At 42.4% G+C, this 18,443-nt stretch overlaps 1 protein-coding gene across 1 annotated transcript in view; it reads left to right on the top strand.

Annotated features, from left to right (window-relative positions):
• Window positions 1-18,443, top strand: part of BBX (BBX high mobility group box domain containing) — a 193,107-nt gene that overhangs the window by 138,483 nt on the left and 36,181 nt on the right. The window contains exons 9-12 of the mRNA XM_065419519.1: window positions 1,937-2,017; window positions 9,957-10,037; window positions 16,394-17,324; window positions 18,291-18,429. Coding sequence (XP_065275591.1) covers window positions 1,937-2,017; window positions 9,957-10,037; window positions 16,394-17,324; window positions 18,291-18,429 — 1,232 coding nt within the window. The remainder of the gene's footprint in view (window positions 1-1,936; window positions 2,018-9,956; window positions 10,038-16,393; window positions 17,325-18,290; window positions 18,430-18,443) is intronic.

An 18,443-nucleotide genomic window follows, 5' to 3' on the forward strand; every position in this document is an offset into this window, starting at 1 on the left:
CCCAGCACCAAAGTATTTGTACATTCATTGATTTGTTGCAGGGTGAAATTTTCTTCTCATTTCAGTTTTGATATTCTGTTAAGCACTATTTTTAAAATGTATCTTTTTGCATGCCTGGAGATTAATCTGTTATTTTAAAAAAATATAAAACAGCAGGAAATGTGAGCTACCAATATAAGGCTATTAGGCTGAGTATTCAGTTGAACCAAACTGTTCAAAAGTTCTGCAGCTGCTATTGTTTGGTATGTAGGGCATATATTGGAACATCTGCAGTAGATGCTATATGCTGCAAATGTCTTTTATGAACAGTACACCGTTCCCAAAGAACCTCAGCCCTCACTGAACATCCGTGGCTCATTTGAGTTTATACAATGTTTTTCTGATTTGTTAAAATGATTGTAAATAATGAAATCACACACAAATGTAAATATGTGAGCTGTGGAAATCTTGAGAACTGTAGGGGGCGTTGTGTGGCTAAATTCCGTACAGCTCGGGGGGAGGGGGGCGTATGACGCATAAGGGCTAATCTAAACCCATAAGCAAAGACATTCAGTTAAAGCAGACGCACTAGGGCCATATCCTTAGCTGGTCTAAATCACTCTAGCTCCACTGAAGATAATCAAGCTTTGCCGATTTACACCAGCTGTGGATCTGAGCCTCCTGTTTTTTAGTGCTAATAACGTTTCCCTCTCTTCCTGCACCCCCAAAATAAATGAATGCTCATATCTTAACTTCATCCCACAAAACCCAAGGTTTCAAGCTAAGATCTCAAAACTCCTGAAATACATGAATAGACAGATCCTTAATGTATCGGGAAAGATAACAGCCAGAATAAAATATATAATATTGAATTTTTAAAAGCTAATGGCTTCACTTTCGAGGGGAAGGGAAACTCAGTTTGCCAGCCAGTAATAAGATCACTTACCACCACCGTAAAAGTCCAGTGTCCATGTTGGTGGTGGTGGGGATAATAAATAAATATTCATCATCCAATATTTCTAATGTAGCATTTGCACAATTCCTACAAAACAGCGAAAATCACTCTACTCCATCTTTTTTTTTTTTAATGGCCTTTTGCTTGGAGTTTCCTGGTAAGTCCTGGTAATATAGGGGAAATCACAGCTCAGTTACTGATTGCATTTGTTCATTTTGCAATGCCGTGGGCAGGAGGGACGTTGTGCAGCATTTTGTTAGGTGCTGTAGTTATGGTTATGCAGAGGCCCTGTGACCTCCTACTAAATCCCATTGGCTTTTCCTTACCCAGTGGCAGGGTAGGGTGCCAATCCACAGCCACATCTGCACATCCATCTTTTGTAAGGTGAGCAAGTTGGAAGTACTCATATATGCTTCATCTCAGATGCCTATTTGTTGGCCTGTTCCTTGGAAATTAAAACATGCTTCTGGTTACATTGCAGGCATTTGTGGCAGTAGAAAATAAATCGCTATACAAACCCAATGTTAATCAGAAATTCCGATTACAAAGTACAGCGTCTATGGCTATGGCTACTGGCATTTATCCAGTGCCTCGCTTTGGTTTTGTGCAGCTGTTACGATGTCTGCATCCACACACATTCCAAACTAAGTGGTTTATTGTGCTTTTTAAATGCCAGCGTACTGCAGTGAAATACCCCTTTCACTGAACTCTGAAACATGAGGTGGTAGTACTTTTTTATTTTGACTATTCAGTGAAGCAGTAAAAGCTCTTTAAAAATCTATTATGTTGTATTCATTCTCACGGTGATTTTAATAGTGAAAGTGATGTAATTACTCCTCACAGATTACCTTTTATTAGCCCCTTAGGAAAGCCAAGTACTCTTTACAGTACAGTTATCTGCATGGTCTTGGATACAGGGAGTCTTTGTACATTTCGGTATAAGAAGTGTAGAATGTTGAAGCTAGAGATGATTATATACAAAATAATTGTTTTTCCCTCCAGCTCTCTTCAAGCCCATCACAACCTGATGCCCCGGCGGCTGCAAAACAAACGGAGGAGTCAGCACTGTTTCAGTTTGCGGAGGTATAACAACTTAACTATTTTTTTTAAGTGGGAGAGAGGAAAGGATATTGTTAATTATGACTGATCAGCCTTTGCAAGCATAGTGGGAGGATGGAGCTGTACAGGCAATATTCTGTATAACTGTTCACTTACCTTCTTCCTGCACCTCAACTTAACTCTTTGCTGAAGTGTTACCCCATTTTCTCTCTCTCTAACTGAGACAGAATCCAAGTTTAGAGCAGTTAGGTAATATGTAGCTAAATGTAGATCCACAGGCTCTGTAGCATGTAGGGGTAACACATGCTCCCCTCCCAGCTCTCTGTTTAGGCCCACAAAACACACCATGGTGGACCAAACATTAGCCTTCCCTAGTAAATACAGCTAGAATAGCCCTGCCCCGTACCCAAAATGGCACAAGGAAAGGGACTCATCCCTCACAGCAGACACATCTTTTGGTCCTGTATCCATCAGCTGCTGAGTCTACAGGGCTGTTTTTAACTCCTCTATAATCTTCCCCCACCCTTTCCACTCTGATTGGCTCAGCATTCAGAGGGTGACGAGGGTATGACCTGTCAGGTGTGGTGACCACAATGAAAAAAATTCCTATAGTCTCAGAATAGCTACTGAGCATATCTGGTAACTCTTCCACCCCATTCTGGAAGTTCCTGGATCCTTCCACCTGAGTTGCCCTGCCCTGCTCTCTGCATCTGTGCAGAGACACAGAGTATCTGGATAAGATTCATGTCTCCTCCTCCCCCACCCCCACCGCCCGTCTCCTCCTCCACAAGAGAAACAAATTCAAATGCTGCAGTATAAAGCATGTGGGTTACACCAGGTGGTTACATCGGTAGCAGCGAAAGGAACAAGCAGTACATTCCCAGCAGCATAACAGAATTGATTTGAGCCTTCTGCTGGGGAAGAATGTTGGCGTAGTAACCAGTGATCCAGGGAGAGGTAGGTTTGCTATTCTAACACACCGCACATAACACCAGAGCTCCACATACACAAAAGCAGTGAAGTCAGGGATATTATGTGTCTTTCCATACCAAAGAAGAGCCGCAGACTTTCATTCCAAAGGGCCTCTTATTTTAGATCAAGGGAAGCAACAAACAAAGGATGATCGAAAGTGGCAGCATGCTCCTCCTTTGTAAGGAGCTGCAGCAGCTTGCAGAATGACAGCTGCCTCTGCAGGCGGGAAGCATACACCTTAGAGAGATGCAGAGCAGAGCAAACAAATCTCAAGAGTTACAAGGCCACATAATGCCATAGTGGATCAGTAAATAAAGCACGTTAGACAACGTATCCAAAAATGCCTTCAACATGTGGCTAGAGCTGCTGCTTCTTTTTTTTTTTTTTTTCTGCCACCTGTACTTGAATGTGTACATTAGAATTATCCGTAGGTCACCATAACAGAGTTCCCTCAGCTGTAGGAATATGTTGAATGTATTTAATAATGTGGTCCTACCTCCTTCCAGTCTATTTTGGGGAGTCTAGTATTGCTCGTGGAGCTAGGTGTTCGTAGTCTCTGTTCTTTGAGCATAAGAACTGGGATTGTGCCTGGCCCTGCACGGGTGCATTATGGGATCCAGGAACCCCCGTACTCCCTACTCATCACCCTTTGTTCTCATATGGGCTTGGGCATAATCCAGCCCTGTGTCTTCCTTTGTGTTAAGCTTTAAGATAATTAAAAATAATTGCCTGGCTATGATGGGCATTCAGGATACATCATTACTGACAAGAGATCTAAGTGTAAAACAATAATTTGCAGGTAACCATTAAGGGGCCAGAAAATGTCTGAATAGCAGTATCCTGGCAAGACACACAATAGCATGAATGTACAGTAGCAGTGAAGGACTTTCCAGATGTACTAAATGTTTTTCTTGAATGGTTATAAATCAGATTGGGCAACCCTCATGGGAAAAGCCTATAGAATTTAATAGGATGAAGCCATAGGGTGAGACTTTTGAAGCTAGCGCCAGAATTTGGATACACAACTCCTATAAATGTGAATACCACAATTGAGTTGTGTAGCTAAATCCCCTCATCAGCTATTAAAATAGACTCATAGACTTTAAGGTCAGAAGAGACCATTATGATCATCTAGTCTGACCTCCCGCATGATGCAGGCCACAAAAGCTGACCCACCCACTCCTGGAATAATTCTCTCCCTTGACTCAGCTGTTGAAGTCCCCAAATCGTGTTTTAAAGACTTCAAGTCGCAGAGAATCCTCCAGCAAGCGACCCCTGCCCCATGCTGCGGAGGAAGGCGAAAAATCTCCAGGGCCTCTACTATCGTTTGTGTGCTATCCAAATGACTCTATTAACAACAACCCGTAGAACTGAACAGAATATGATCGCCTGCCTACAGAATTATCAAACCATCCTAAAGAAGTTAATAGATGATTATATCTCTGATTTTAGGATTTCACAGAACCTCTATAAAAATGTATTAATGTTTCCTAGCTTTCCTGTAGGAAGGTACCGTAAGTGCGTTTAATGATGCACCTACTTATGCCCAGCTAGTTCACTCAGTATACTGAAGATGTTGTGTGAAACAGTAGAAGTCAGGGGAACTTGGAAGGTGCATTTTATTGGTTAATTTGAAAGGGGGAGTTTTTAAATATAGGATCTGTTTTTTCTATTGGAAATGTTAAAACCTTTCCTTACTCTGCTACATGTAGCTAGGACTTATTTTATGTTGGAAGAGAAGAACGTCTGTTCCAGGCTGGCCTTGCCTCTGAAGTTTAGGACAATAATTTACTTCAAATTAGGGAGTTGAGAGAGAGAAATCTGGTCAGGGTCATAAAAACACTTCAGCACCAAGAACCTTTGTTCACCAAGGGTTACTCCCCTGTGTCATGCCAACATCATTGCAATGCTAACTGCAGTGACTAACGTCTTGCTGCACAGCACTGGGGAGGTGGTATGCAGCCTGGTTTCATCTAGGTTGTTCCAGGGGGGAAAACACAGCAATCTGTAGTATCTCTTTAAGCCCTTCTTTCTGCTGTTAGCTCTGCTTCTGCTTTTTTCTAATACAGGACTTTCATTCACACCGGGCATCTTTGTCACACTTGTCAAAAGTCCCATTCCTTGCTCTGCCACTTCTTCCTGTGGCCGGTCTATTAGTGCATTGCTGCCATTAGTAAGCTGAGTTATGGTAAGCAGTTTGCAGCATACTGCAGTGAGCAATGTACAGTGCCACTAAAAAAAGGAGTGAAAGTAGATATTTAACCAGTAGTGGAATAGTCCTGTGAAATGATGTGAAATGCATTGTGAGCCAGTGTGCCTGGGGATTCTTGGCAGCCGTCCCAGATCGCGTTTTGTTCTGACTGGGTGTTCCTCATATGTTCCCTTTCTCTTTATTCCCTTCACAGCAGGAGTGGATAAGACTGACTCTTTGTGAAAAGAGTGATCCCATCAAGTAGATGGGTCACTTATAATGGCCATCCTTTGCCCCAGGAATAGAATTCCCCTGTCACTCATAGACAGCTCATTATATACCATGGCATTCTTTCTTCCTGAGAGTCCCAGTATGCCTTTCACCTTCTTGTTTTCGCCAAGTGCTATATTTTTCAATTAAAACTGATGATAGGGCTAATCAGGCCTGCCTGTTCTTGACCGGCCACAACAGGGGACGAGAGCCCTAGGAGTAGTGCAGCATTATCTGGATGTGCGTGCAGATGCCATAGAGATGTTTAAAAATCCATAGGAAAGTCCAAGATATCTGGTGATATCATTGAGTTAAGGACCTGGGCCCCTGCTCACCCTGTAGTGGTCCTGACCGCTTGAAGTCAAAAAAGCAAACAGGATGTTAGGAATCATTTAAAAAGGGATAGAGAATAAGACAGAGAATATCTTATTGCCCTTATATAAATCCATAGTACGCCCACATCTTGAATACTGCGTACAGATGTGGTCTCCTCATCTCAAAAAAGATATACTGGAATTAGAAAAGGTTCAGAGAAGGGCAACTAAAATGATTAGGGGTTTGGAATGGATCTCATATGAGGAGAGATTAAAGAGGCTAGGACTTTTCAGCTTAGAAAAGAGGAGACTAAGGGGGGATATGATAGAGGTATATAAAATCATGAGTGGTGTGGAGAAAGTGAATAAGGAAAAGTTATTTACTTGTTTCCATAATATAAGAACTAGGGGCCACCAAATGAAATCAATGGGCGGCAGGTTTAAAACAAATAAAAGGAAGTTCTTCACACAGCGCACAGTCAACCTGTGGAACTCCTTGCCTGAGGAGGTTGTGAAGGCTAGGACTATAACAGGATTTAAAAGAGAACTAGATAAATTCATGGAGGTTAACTCCATTAATGGCTACTAGCCAGGATGGGTAAGGAATGGTGTCCTAGCCTCTGTTTGTCAGAGGGTGGAGATGGATGGCAGGAGAGAGATCACTTGATCATTACCTGTTAGATTCACTCCCTGCCTGGTATTGGTCACTGTCGGTAGACAGGATACTGGGCTGGATGGACCTTTGGTCTGACCCAGTATGGCCATTCTTATGTTCTTAAATTTTGTCTCTCCATGGGGTTTTCCATGGAAGGTTGTGATCTAGGCCAGAGGTTGATCAGCGGACAGTGGTTTGAGGTGCACTTGCTGGTGGTTCTTGGAGAGTTCTCTGGCCATGTGCTGCTGGCTGCTCTTCTCCTTCTTTCCGGGTGAGGGAAAAGGAGCAGATGGAAACACTTGCTCTTGGGGCCTATTGAATCTCTGTTTGGCAAATGAGAACAGATGGTGATGAACGCTCTGTAGTGAAGACTCGCAAGCTCCCCTTGGGTTTACTTAACTAAATTCTCATCTTTTATTAAACAACAAAAATGTTTCCAAGGAACGATGGGAATAAAATCACCAGGCTCATCACCTCAAAAATCAGCACTCTTCTTTTAGCTGCTCTACTAAAGCTTTTCTCTAGACTAACTTCAAAACAAGTGCAGGCTAGTACTCATGTTGCAGCAATATATAATTTCTCATTCTATTCCCTCACCCTCCTTGCAGTCAGGACACGCAAATGCTTGGGGCAGAATGCATCCCGTGTAGCTTCACTGACCCACGTGCAATAGACTTAGGCCAGGTCTACACTACCGCGGTAGTTCGACGGCTGGCAATCGAAGTTCCGGGTTCGATTTATCGCGTCTGGTCTGGACGCGATAAATCGATCCCGGAAGCGCTCGCCGTCGACTGCGGTACTCCAGCTCGGCGAGAGGAGTACCGCGGAGTCGACGGGGAGCCTGCCTGCCGCGTGTGGACCGCGTCTGAACCGCGGTAAGTTCGAACTAAGGTATGTCGACTTCAGCTACGTTATTCACGTAGCTGAAGTTGCGTACCTTAGTTCGAATTTGGGGGTTAGTGTAGACCAGGCCTTAGAGACAACTCTTTACATTTTGTTTGGGTTTTGTGCAAAATATTTTAATCTAGCAATTAGAGGCAAAACACCTGCGAATTAGAGGTTGACCTAGCGGCGTGATATTTGTATACACAATGGCTGATTCTCTGTTCCCCCTCTCTCCCAACTCCAAGTTTAGGAAAAAGCCATAATCTTCCTATATAGATTCATCATTATATAAAATATGTAAATATGCTTATAATATTAGTGTTAGTTAAGGCCTTAACATTTTACTAAATGTCTGAGTTGCCCTATACTCCATAGGCAACAAAAAGTATATGCTATGGCATAACATACAGCCCATGCCATAAATAGTAGCTAAAATATTGGCAATTATTGTAAAGGGGCTCTGAGATAGTAACATGATCCTAAAAATAAGTGTGTTTGTGGGATCAGAAGCCAACCCTGTGTATAAGAACTAGCCATTCATGCTTGAGGTGAATGGAAATTAGCAAGGTGTGGTAGATACTGATAATTCTGTTAAAACTAGAAGATTGCATTTAATGAGAAGAGAGTAAAATTTGAAATCATTATTGGGAGCTGTTTGATCCTTCTGTCACCTCTCAAGCCCAGCAAACATCATCTCTGTGGTAAATTCTAAGCTTGCTGTGTTTCCTGCAGTTTGTTCTCAAAGCTGTTGAGTGTATTTCATGCTAAGTTAATATGTTGACTTCTCCTCCCACGTTGTAAAACTGTAACAACAGCTCTACCATCATTTGGTTGTGAATGTCCACATCACAATTAATGATGTATTTCCACTCTGTTTGGTTTGCATGTGTGGTGTCAAAAATCAGAACATGCCTCTGCGTGAGCTCATGTTCTGTTTAAGCAACATGGAGTTACTTTTCCAGACCCCTCTGTAGCTTTGATGTTGAATTGAGGAGATCTGCCTTGTGGTTAATATTTGGATAATGTAAGTTACTATAGAATAGAAATGAAAGAAACTAAGGCCCGGATCCTGCAAGCCAATCTGTGCCAGAGGATCACTGAGTACACTCCCTCGTTGACTATAATGGGGCTCTGTGTACTTAAGGGGTCTGCCTCTATGGAGCTCATTGGAGGATCAGGTTTTAGACTGGAAGCTCTTTGGGGCGGGCTATATAATGCCTCACACAACAGAGACCCAGTTTTGATTGGACCACCAGGAGCTACTGTAATAGAAGTAATAACTATTAATAAATATTAAACAAAAATAATGTTCCCATGTATTTTAAACATAGGCGTATGGTGAATGAGTGGCAATAAAATGGGTGTTGTTTTTTTAATTCCAGTGTATCCCCTTGAAACTGCAAAGTAAAGTAATCTATTCCAAAGGAAAAATGTGATATAAAAACACATTTAGACCCAGGGGTGGACAAACCTGCAAACAAAAATTAGAGTGGCCTTGTATATCCCAAAAGACTGTGAATATAAATGTGTGTGTTATGAAGAAACTGTCTCAGGAACACCTGTGCCCTGAAAAACCAGTGTTAAGGGACGGAGTCTCTCATTCCAAACAATACTATTTAATTCTACAAAGCCAAGATTGGGACAGCACAATGAACTGCTACGCTGATGCTCTCTGAGCAGTGTGACTGCCATTAGGTTAAAATGCTCTCTTTGCTGTGCCACCAGTAACAACAGGCAGATTAAGGCACTTCTGTGAAGTGGCCCACTAGGCATCTGCTAAGGCAGGCATAGCAGTGTCTATGTAAAAGGGCAAATAAGACCTTATTGATCCGGAAAACTTTACTTACTGAAAGCTTTTGTTTAACTTTAAAGCAGGGGTAGGCAACCTATGGCATGCATGCCAAAGGCGGTAGGCGAGCTGATTTTCAGTGGCACTCCCACTGCCTGGGTCCTGGCCACCGGTCCGGGGGGCTCTGCATTTTAATTTAATTTTAAATGAAGCTTCTTAAACATTTTAAAAACCTTATTTACTTTACATACAACAATAGTTTCGTTATATATTATAGACTTAGAGAAAGAGACCTAAAAACGTTAAAATGTATTACTGGCACACGAAACCTTAAATTAGAGTGAATAAATGAAGACTCGGCACACCACTTCTGAAAGGTTGCCGACCCCTGCCTTAAAGGAATACATTGAAGGCTGCACCCATCTCAAACAAACAATACTCTGCTTTAAGTAACCACACAGAAAGATTCCCCAATGTTTCCAGTATAACTTTATACTTTAGCAAAAGACCCACCTCTGCTAAGTAGCAGATGGGGTTTTTTTGTGGTCCCTTAGGTGATCACTTAAGACAAGTGATGTAGAAAAACCTGCATGGCCAGCATGTGTCATCTATGGAGTTACAAATCCAATAAAAAATGTGGTTACTCACCTAGGTCCTGATTCAGGAAAAAACTTATACACACACTTCTGTCCTGTTGACTTTCATGGAACTTCAGCATATACTTAAGTGCTTCCTGAATAGGGATGCTTTCCTAACTTGGGGTTCTGTGTTTATACTGACTGTCTGCAATATCCCAAGAGAAGCTGAGGGACGATCAGCCTTTTCCCCCCCTCTCTCTTTCCCCAGTGACCCTGAAATGTTCTCTCTTCTGTTTGTTCAAAATGTAGATCTCATCAAATACTTCACAGCTGGGGAGCCCTGAGCCTGTAAAGCACTGTGGGAAGTCAGCACTCTTCCAGCTGGCAGAGGTAAGGTTCCTGTTACCATCATGATGTGAACGTGTGTGCAGATTTTTCCCAAAACGTGTGGGTTACACAGGTTAGTCTAGCACCAAACTTACCTTTAGCAACAAGGGGAAAAAGTAGCCTGAATAGTAACTCAAATAATGATGCTGTCATTGGGGATACCTACGGCTTACCTTTTTTAAAATTAATTTATGTTGTAAATGTAAATGGTCCCTTAGAAAGCAGGATCAGATTCCTGCCCTGGAGAACTTACAGTACAACTCGGACAAAAACACCATTCAGGACAACAGGTACGGCAAGAGAAGGTGTAGATGATAGGTCACTGCGGATACCAGGGTCCTGATTCAGAAAAGTATGTAGTCACACTTCAGTATGTGACTTGAATAGGACTTACACATGGGGGGATGTGACCCAATTTAGGAAGCAAGAAGCAGGTTTTGAGGAATGTGAGGGTCTATATAAACAGTGGGGGCTGCAATCAGTATCCAAGATTAAAATTACCATGTGAGTATTTGGTAGCGATAAATAAACTAGCTGAAATTTAGGTGTCCCAGACCCTACTGGAAGTCCTGATGCATCTGAAATGTCAGCTTGTTTGTTGTTGATAAAACATACCCCATCCCCTTGACTTTTGGCTTGGATATGTTATTTTTAATGTCGATAATTTACAAATTAAAGGATGTGTGCTGGGGTCCCTCAGATAAATAAGGAAAAGGGAACATTTCAGCATATTGTTCATTAATCATTTTTGTTTACCATGCAAGACCACAGCTGACTCCCATCCAGTGCCATCCCAACACTCATTCTGTTGAAGAGAAATCTAGAATCTGGAACCATTGAAAAAAATCTAGAATTTGGACCCACGTAGAGTGGGGTTTTTTTTCCCCCCCTGACTGCATAACAGTAATGTTTTGTGCCTTCTTGGTTAGAAAATAAGGATACTAGAAAGATACATTTTAAAGAAACATGCATGAGTGGAAAGAAGAGATTTGCCTTGCCCTTTAGGCAGTCCCCAGGCTCGAGCAGAGTTCATTAGTGTGTGTGTGCTACATTGCCAGCAGGGTGCATGCTAGGGTGATCACAGTTAGCAGGAGCTAGTGATCTGTAGGGGGATGTGACCTTTGCAGCTCTGAAAACAAGCCAAAAAAGCTAGTGAACACTAGAAATGTGTTGAACGATCTCCTTCCTTTGCTTATTAGGCAGCATTCTGTACGTCATCTTAATAATGTACCCCTTTAATAATAGTGAGCCTGACTTCACTGGAGTTACACCAGCACGGCATTGGAGTAACACTGTTGAAACAGGCCTGATGTTTGCATATCACCACTAGGTGAAGGTCTGGCACCTCTTAAGAAACAAATCCTTAGGGGTCATAGGAAAGTCCATATGCTTGCCCACAGGAGTGCAGAGTTGTAGCACAATTGAAGCAGAAGAGGAGACTGAGTCTGGCAGTGAGCAACTTGGATCTGAAACAAATATCCAGGAGCTTTCTCACGATGATTATTTAAGTAGGTCCATACAAACCTAATTTAATATACAAACTAAATGTAAGGTACAGGCTCCAATTTAAATTAATAAAAACATGGCAGACATTCTGCACACATCCTTCTTAAGATGCAGTATATTAGCTCTGGCCGAGTCAGCCTGAAAGGCCTGCCCTTGTGGCCACTACGGCACTATTCACCTTGCCTCTGTTTTTGCACTAGTCTTCTGGGGAAACTCTTACAGACTTTAGGCCAGAAGGGACCATCATGATCATCTAGTCTGACCTCCTGCACATTGCAGGCCACAGACCCTCACCCACCCACATCTGTAATAGACCCCTAACCTCTGGCTGAGTTACTGATGTCCTCAAATCATGTTTTAAAGACTGCAAGTTACAGAGGATCCACCATTTACACTAGTGTAAACCTGCAAGTGATCCGTCCCCCAGGCACCACCCAGTGAGGTGCTGGTAGCAAACTTAGTAAATAGTCCCAAGAGCAACATAAACAAAAGGTCTTCTGCCCTTCCTGGGCTCCACAGTCCGTTCTTTCCCACTCTCCTACAGAGAGAGCTGACTGTCTGGGCTTTTCCCCTCTGGGAATCTCCCTTCTTCCAGGGCCAGTCGCAGAGGCCAGATAGGCTCCCTCCCGCAACCCTCCTCCAGGCCATCTGCCTGGGAGCTACCCTTCTCCTGAGTCTACCAGATAAACAAGGCCATCTGATTCCTAGCTGATCAGCTGTGAAGGTCACTGGTCTGTTACAGGTGATGCGGGGCCCAAGTCCCCTTCAAGAATCAGCTAGCCTGTGAAAAGCTCACATAGGGGTTTTGTTGTGGTTTTGGTTTTGTGTTCTCTGTGACGCCTGATCCCAGTTGGACGCATAAAATATGAGAGGTTCTGTTTAACTTTTGAATTTCTTAATTCTTTAATGACTACTGGGTGAGCAGATCAGGCATTAATTTGAAGCTGCCCTAACATGCCGTGTTCATACCCCTGGAGTGAACCCCAGAATTGCAAGTTCATTTGGCAGGCATTTGCATCGCACCATTGTAATCCAAACATCATGTGCTGTGTGCTGGAGAGGAGCAGGCTTCCCACTCCCCACCCAGAGTGAACCCTAAGCTCTGGGGACCCATCACCGGACTCTGGGACCCCATCGTCGGCGCCCAATAAGTAGTTCAGGTTTGATCATACCTGCATTTCCCCCCACTCTTTTTTATTTGTATGGATTAGAATCAAACTCACCACTTCATCTCTCTCTTCTTTTAGATTGATTTTTGTCAGTATTATGCAAACAGTGCCAAAAATATATTTAAAAGTGGGCCAAATATCTTAGTGTAAGCTCTAGTAGTGGTCGAAGCAACTACTTTTAGGGCTACAATCTGGTGTCTGCTTGGAAGGCCACAGCCATGCAGTTCAGCCGTGGGTTCCATAGAGATCTACATCTCTACAGAATCACTCTCTATCCTGTTTCCGGTCTAAGGTGAGGAGAACCATGTCAGGGAGGCAGTGAGCATTTGCAGTATCTCCGTGACTCAGTGCCGGGAGTCTGGTTCTACCACAGATAGTTTATGAGCTGGGCAGCCTCAACTGCTGACAGCTCAGGGCCATTGAAGAATAATTCTGAGTGATTAAGAGATTATGTGAAAAGATGCAACCTCCTCAAGGATATTGACTCCCCAGTAGGATATTTTTGGTCTCTCTGTCTCTCTTCCTTCTATGGTAGTGATTTGGGGGTGGGGTGGGGTCCCTGTAAAGTAATTCTCATGGCTCCAGTGGGGTTAGATGGAAGGACCAAAATGAGTGCAGAGTTGTTTGGGGATAGGCTCTCTACCCCCTCAAGTTCTGCACCTCACTCCCCTGAAGCAGCTGTGCATCCCCTTCCCCCATCGCAAGGCTGGTGTAGAGCCTAACTGACGGCGTCAGAGTTCTTGGAGTATAAAAATAACGGCTTTGCAGGAATGTTGAGGCCTAATGTTGAGATGCTTGGATTGGTGCTCTAATACGTTTGAGAAAGTGGTTGTGTTTTAGAGTCTTCCTCAACACTTCTTATTCAGGCTCCCTTGAAGTACTGAAGATAAGCACTAAACTGATGCAAGGGGAAAGGTACATTTAGAACGAGTTTGGGCTAGATTCTTCACTAGTGTAAACCAGAGCAGTTCCATTGACTCCAAGCGGAGCTACAACAATGTACTGGAGCAGGAGAACTTGTCCTTTATGTCAGCCTTCTCCTAAATGATGCCCTGATTAATAAGAATCCAGAAGTAGAAAATCACCCTTAGTGGCATTGTCTGAGGGCACTAGCTTCTTATTTATAAGGAGGAAAATCCAGCAATGAGCCCTTTGGATGTACCATGAATGAAATTTTTTCTCACAATATGGACGTTTATGACTGTATCGCTGGAGGAAAAATCATCCTTGTAAAAATTTTAAATTCAACATACAGGAAGGATGTATTGGAGAAGTAATGTTTTTTTCCTTCTTTGTTTTTTGCTTAAGATTTCCTCAAGTACATCCCATTCAGGCCCTCCTGACTTAACAAAGCAGTGTGGGACGTCAGCGTTGTTTCAGTTGGCAGAGGTAATATTAAAATAGTGGTGATTAATTACCACTGGTGCAGTGGGGAGGAGACGCTAATAATGCTGATTGCCCGAGTCTGGCAGTCAGAACAGTGGCACAGTCATAATTTATGCTTCTATAAACAACAATACTAATTATCACTTGGGTGCCAAGAGTCAAGATTTCCCTAGACTAGCCATTAAAGCACAGGCTCTTAATGCTACTGACTTAACAGTTAAAAAGTCAGAACCTCTGATGGCAAAGGACTTATCTGATTTGTATTCAAATTATTTTAAATGAACACTTCTGGGGTTTTATTCAAATCAGGGCATTGTCATTGCAAATATGTTTTAGAAGGCTTCAGTCACTTCCATTTATTTCCACTCATGCAGATTGTTATTTTAAAGTGATGAATACATGTATGACTTCTGGAGGAACTGTGTTCTGATACGTTGCAGCTGACATCAGACTGTCCTTCTGGGAGTAGTTACAGTGTGGAAACATTTAAAGTTCTCTTTTTTCTAAGCCTTCCAAATCATAAGACCACATGCCATGAGTTAGTTTATAGCCTACAACATCCAAAGTCCCTTTCATAGCCATGCAGCTAAAGCAGTCCAAAGTCTTCTCTGCTGGTTATGTTACAAGCTTTAGAAGAAAAGGTATGGAGCAGAGAAGAAAGGTTAAAAATTGAGTTGCTGTCACATGAACAGGATATTTTAAAGATTTAAGATTGAGATTTTCCAAGCCTCTTAGGGGACTTGGAAAATTTCAGTTTATTTAAATAAACACACTATGAGAGATTATTACCAGGATTTCTTTAGATACTGTCTTTCTTATAGCCAAATCTGAACTCATGAGGTAAGTTTTCTTCAACAAAAGTAATAATAATAAAAAGAATCATGTCACCCAAATATGGTGACCAGATAGCAAGTATGAAAAATCGGGACAGAGGTGGGGGGTAATAGATGCCCACATAAGAAAAAGCCCCGAATATCGTGACTGTCCCTATAGAATCGGGACATCTGGTCACCATGCACCCAAAGGATCTCTAATTTCTACAGATTTAACTAAAAGGACCTATTGAACTGTAAAGCAGGTAAAATAGGTTATGTGATTTAAAAAGATGTATGAGAAAAAGAAAATGTTCAGTTTCATAGTGACAGGAGGCCCAGGGGATTTGTAAATTAGTACTAGGTATGGAGACTTCTAGGCCAATGGCTAAAATCCAGCCCAGGTCAGTAGTTATTACCTTCAAGTGGTTCTTTTGGTGACCTCTGTTGAAGGAGTTGGTGGTCATTTGTTTGTATGTTTTGGTTTGATTTGTGTTTCTCTTAAAGTTTTGGACATCTTCCCAGAGGAAGTTGGTCTGACACTTGTGGTTACCCCTGTTAGCGGCCTTAGCCCAGAAGCCAAGGCATGGAGACTGTGAACTACCCTGTCAGGTCCTGCACTGATCACTCTGTCACTGCTGAGGACCAATGGGAGAACAGTTAAGAGAAGCTTGCACTTAATGCATCCTTTACAGTAGCTGTTCTGTGGGTAGATAGAGAGATTCAGTCTCCATTACTGGTATCACTAGGAAGCTTGGCTCCGAGGTAGTAACACTTTACATTTCTGTGTTGAAGAGGCTTGTGATTTGAGAGGATTTTTCTGTATTACGTAAGAGGAATGTAAAGATTTTGTTTTGGTTTTTTACTTTGTTTTGCCAATTGAATAAAGAAAAAATCATAGTATCAAGAATTGGTTAAATTCTTCATTCACTGACATTTTGAAAGTAGGAACCAGAATTAGAAGGAGGGGGTGGAATAGTTTGTAAGTTACCTGGTTTACTAATGGTGGGTTCTATTGAACTGTACCACTGCATTTAGGTACTACACCTCTACCCCGATATAACGCTGTCCTCGGGAGCCAAAAAATCTTACCGCGTTATAGGTGAAACCGCGTTATATCGAACTTGCTTTGATCCACCGCAATGTGCAGCCCCGCCCCTCCCGGAGCGCTGCTTTACCGCGTTATATCCGAATTCGTGTTATATCAGGTCGCGTTATATCGGGGTAGAGGTGTATTTGTGTATTTTCAAAGGATGTCAAGGGCATCTACAGCCTGATTCAGGCGTCTTCCTCAAACCTGGAGATCATACAGCATACTGTCCTGAATGGGGGGATGTTTAAAGTTCTGTCCGGAATGTGGGGGGCTGCTTTCCTAAATCAGGGCCTTAGATAAGTGCCCTTTTCTAGCATTTATGTAAATCAAAATAAATAAATTGAATGATAGGGGCATTTAATTGGTGGTGATTGGTTGTTTTAAACTTTTTAGATGTGCCTTGCATCAGAGGCGGTAAAAGTGAAAGAACCTGGGAAGGTGGAAGTGGAAACATCGGTGGATGTGAAAGCAGAAGCTCCAGAGGAAGTGAAGGTGAAAGAATTGGAGAAGGTGAACGTGAAAGACTCACAGGAAGTAAAAGTGGAAGAATCTGAGATGGTGAAAAATCAAAATGACGAAAAGACAAAAACCGAAGAGTTGGAGAAAGTTACACAATGCAGTCACTTTACTGATCCGGCAGCAGACAGCAGTACTTTAGAGATAAATAATAGTACCAGTGCAAAGGATCACACATGCCATTCTCAAGACCTTTCACTGGCTGACTTTAATACCCTGGGGCTGAGCAAACCAGAAAAGATAAAAAAGAAAAAGAAAAAAAATAAGCTGGACCGGCACACAAACGAAAAATCCACCCCCAAGAAGGCTTGTAAAAAGAGGCAGTCCTCTGAGTCGGACATTGAAAGCGTCATTTATACTATCGAAGCAGTTGCAAAGGGCGACTGGGGCGCCGAGAGACTCGTCGAAATCCCCCGGAAGAAGGTCCGCCCTGCCTCAAACATGAAGGGAAGTGTGTTGGACACAAAGTCACCAAAGAAAAAAGTGAAATCAAAAGAGAAGAGAGCATCAAAGGAGAAATCCTCGGAGACCACCAAAGAATCAAAGCCTCCCGACTTTCTTAGTATTACAGCCAATACGGAGGCGCCTTGTGAGGTACCTGACAACATAAAAGCAGAACCATTGACCCCAACAGAGGATGTGGTACCACAGAGTTTACCTGGACAGGTCAAAACAGCAGACAGTGACTGTAATAAAAAGATTGAAACCTGTGGCTCCAGGAAATCAGAGCGATCTTGCAAAGGTGCTCTTTATAAGACTCTGGTGTCAGAGGGCATGCTCACGTCCCTGCGTGCCAATGTGGACAGAGGTAGGTGATTTTTGCTATTTATTTACAGAGGAAGAGAAAAATAAATCAAAAGGTCTTATATTATGTTTGAACAGCATCTCTCTCGGTCTGCCATGAATCAGGTGCGGGCTTGTAACGCAACCAGTGATTTATTTGGTTCAATTAGTAGACATATTTCCCTCCCCTTTACTGCATATCTGATTGCAAAATATAGTCTTTAAAGCACATTTCACTTTAAAAATACATGTGTTAACTGACCAATCTGCTGGTTTGTGCGGGGCTTGCATTTTTATGTAACCCTGACCAGCTACATTGGAGCATTAGTTGCCTATATGAAGAAATGCTGTTGGTCTCTAGATATAGCTCTGAATCCTTGAAGAGGTAGATGTGTCTCAAACTCCTTTCTGGTGTGCATTCTGGTCCCCAGATAAGGTACACAGCCAGAATAATAGAGAAGGGATCTAGAAACAGTATGGAGTTCATTCATTCAGGATAGACATAGGGAGATTAGCATGTGACATCAGTTTCCAAATTTAGCATCTCTGTTGTTAAAAGTGGATGATAATAATCAGTGAGAGAACCTTGAATTTGAATGGAAAGATGAATTTGGGTTTAAAATATGTGATGTACCTTTTCAGTAGGATGCATTTAAAAGCATTTCTCTGAGCAGCAAATCGAAGATGATAATCTGAACAGCCAAATTGAAGAGAGAACCCTTGAGGTTACTTTTGCTTTAGATTAAATCTGTGAAACCTTTTCTCCTTCATTATACCTCTGCAGATCCTCACTGTAGGGGTCCTGCAGTTTAGCAGAAGGTTCCAAACGTGGGATCTTTTTAGGTAGTAAATATGGGTAAATTTGGTTGCTACCAGGTAACCTTCTTATCCCTTAGGAACCCAAGTTGGCACAGAATCCATTTTAGAAACATGTGAAGAGTCGGTCAGCAGAAGTTCCATGATGAAAGTAAGAATCTTTTTCCTTTCCTAGGCAAACGAAGCTCAGGAAAAGGCAACTCCTCAGACCATGAAGGATGCTGGAATGAAGAAAGCTGGGCCTTTTCCCCAAGTGGGATGAGTGGGAGTAAAAAGCTGAAAAAAACTAAGCCAAAGGAAGAATTTGTTCTGGGGTAAGTTGATGTAA

Source organism: Emys orbicularis, chromosome 1 (assembly GCF_028017835.1).
Source record: "Emys orbicularis isolate rEmyOrb1 chromosome 1, rEmyOrb1.hap1, whole genome shotgun sequence".
Classification (NCBI taxonomy): domain Eukaryota; kingdom Metazoa; phylum Chordata; order Testudines; family Emydidae; genus Emys; species Emys orbicularis.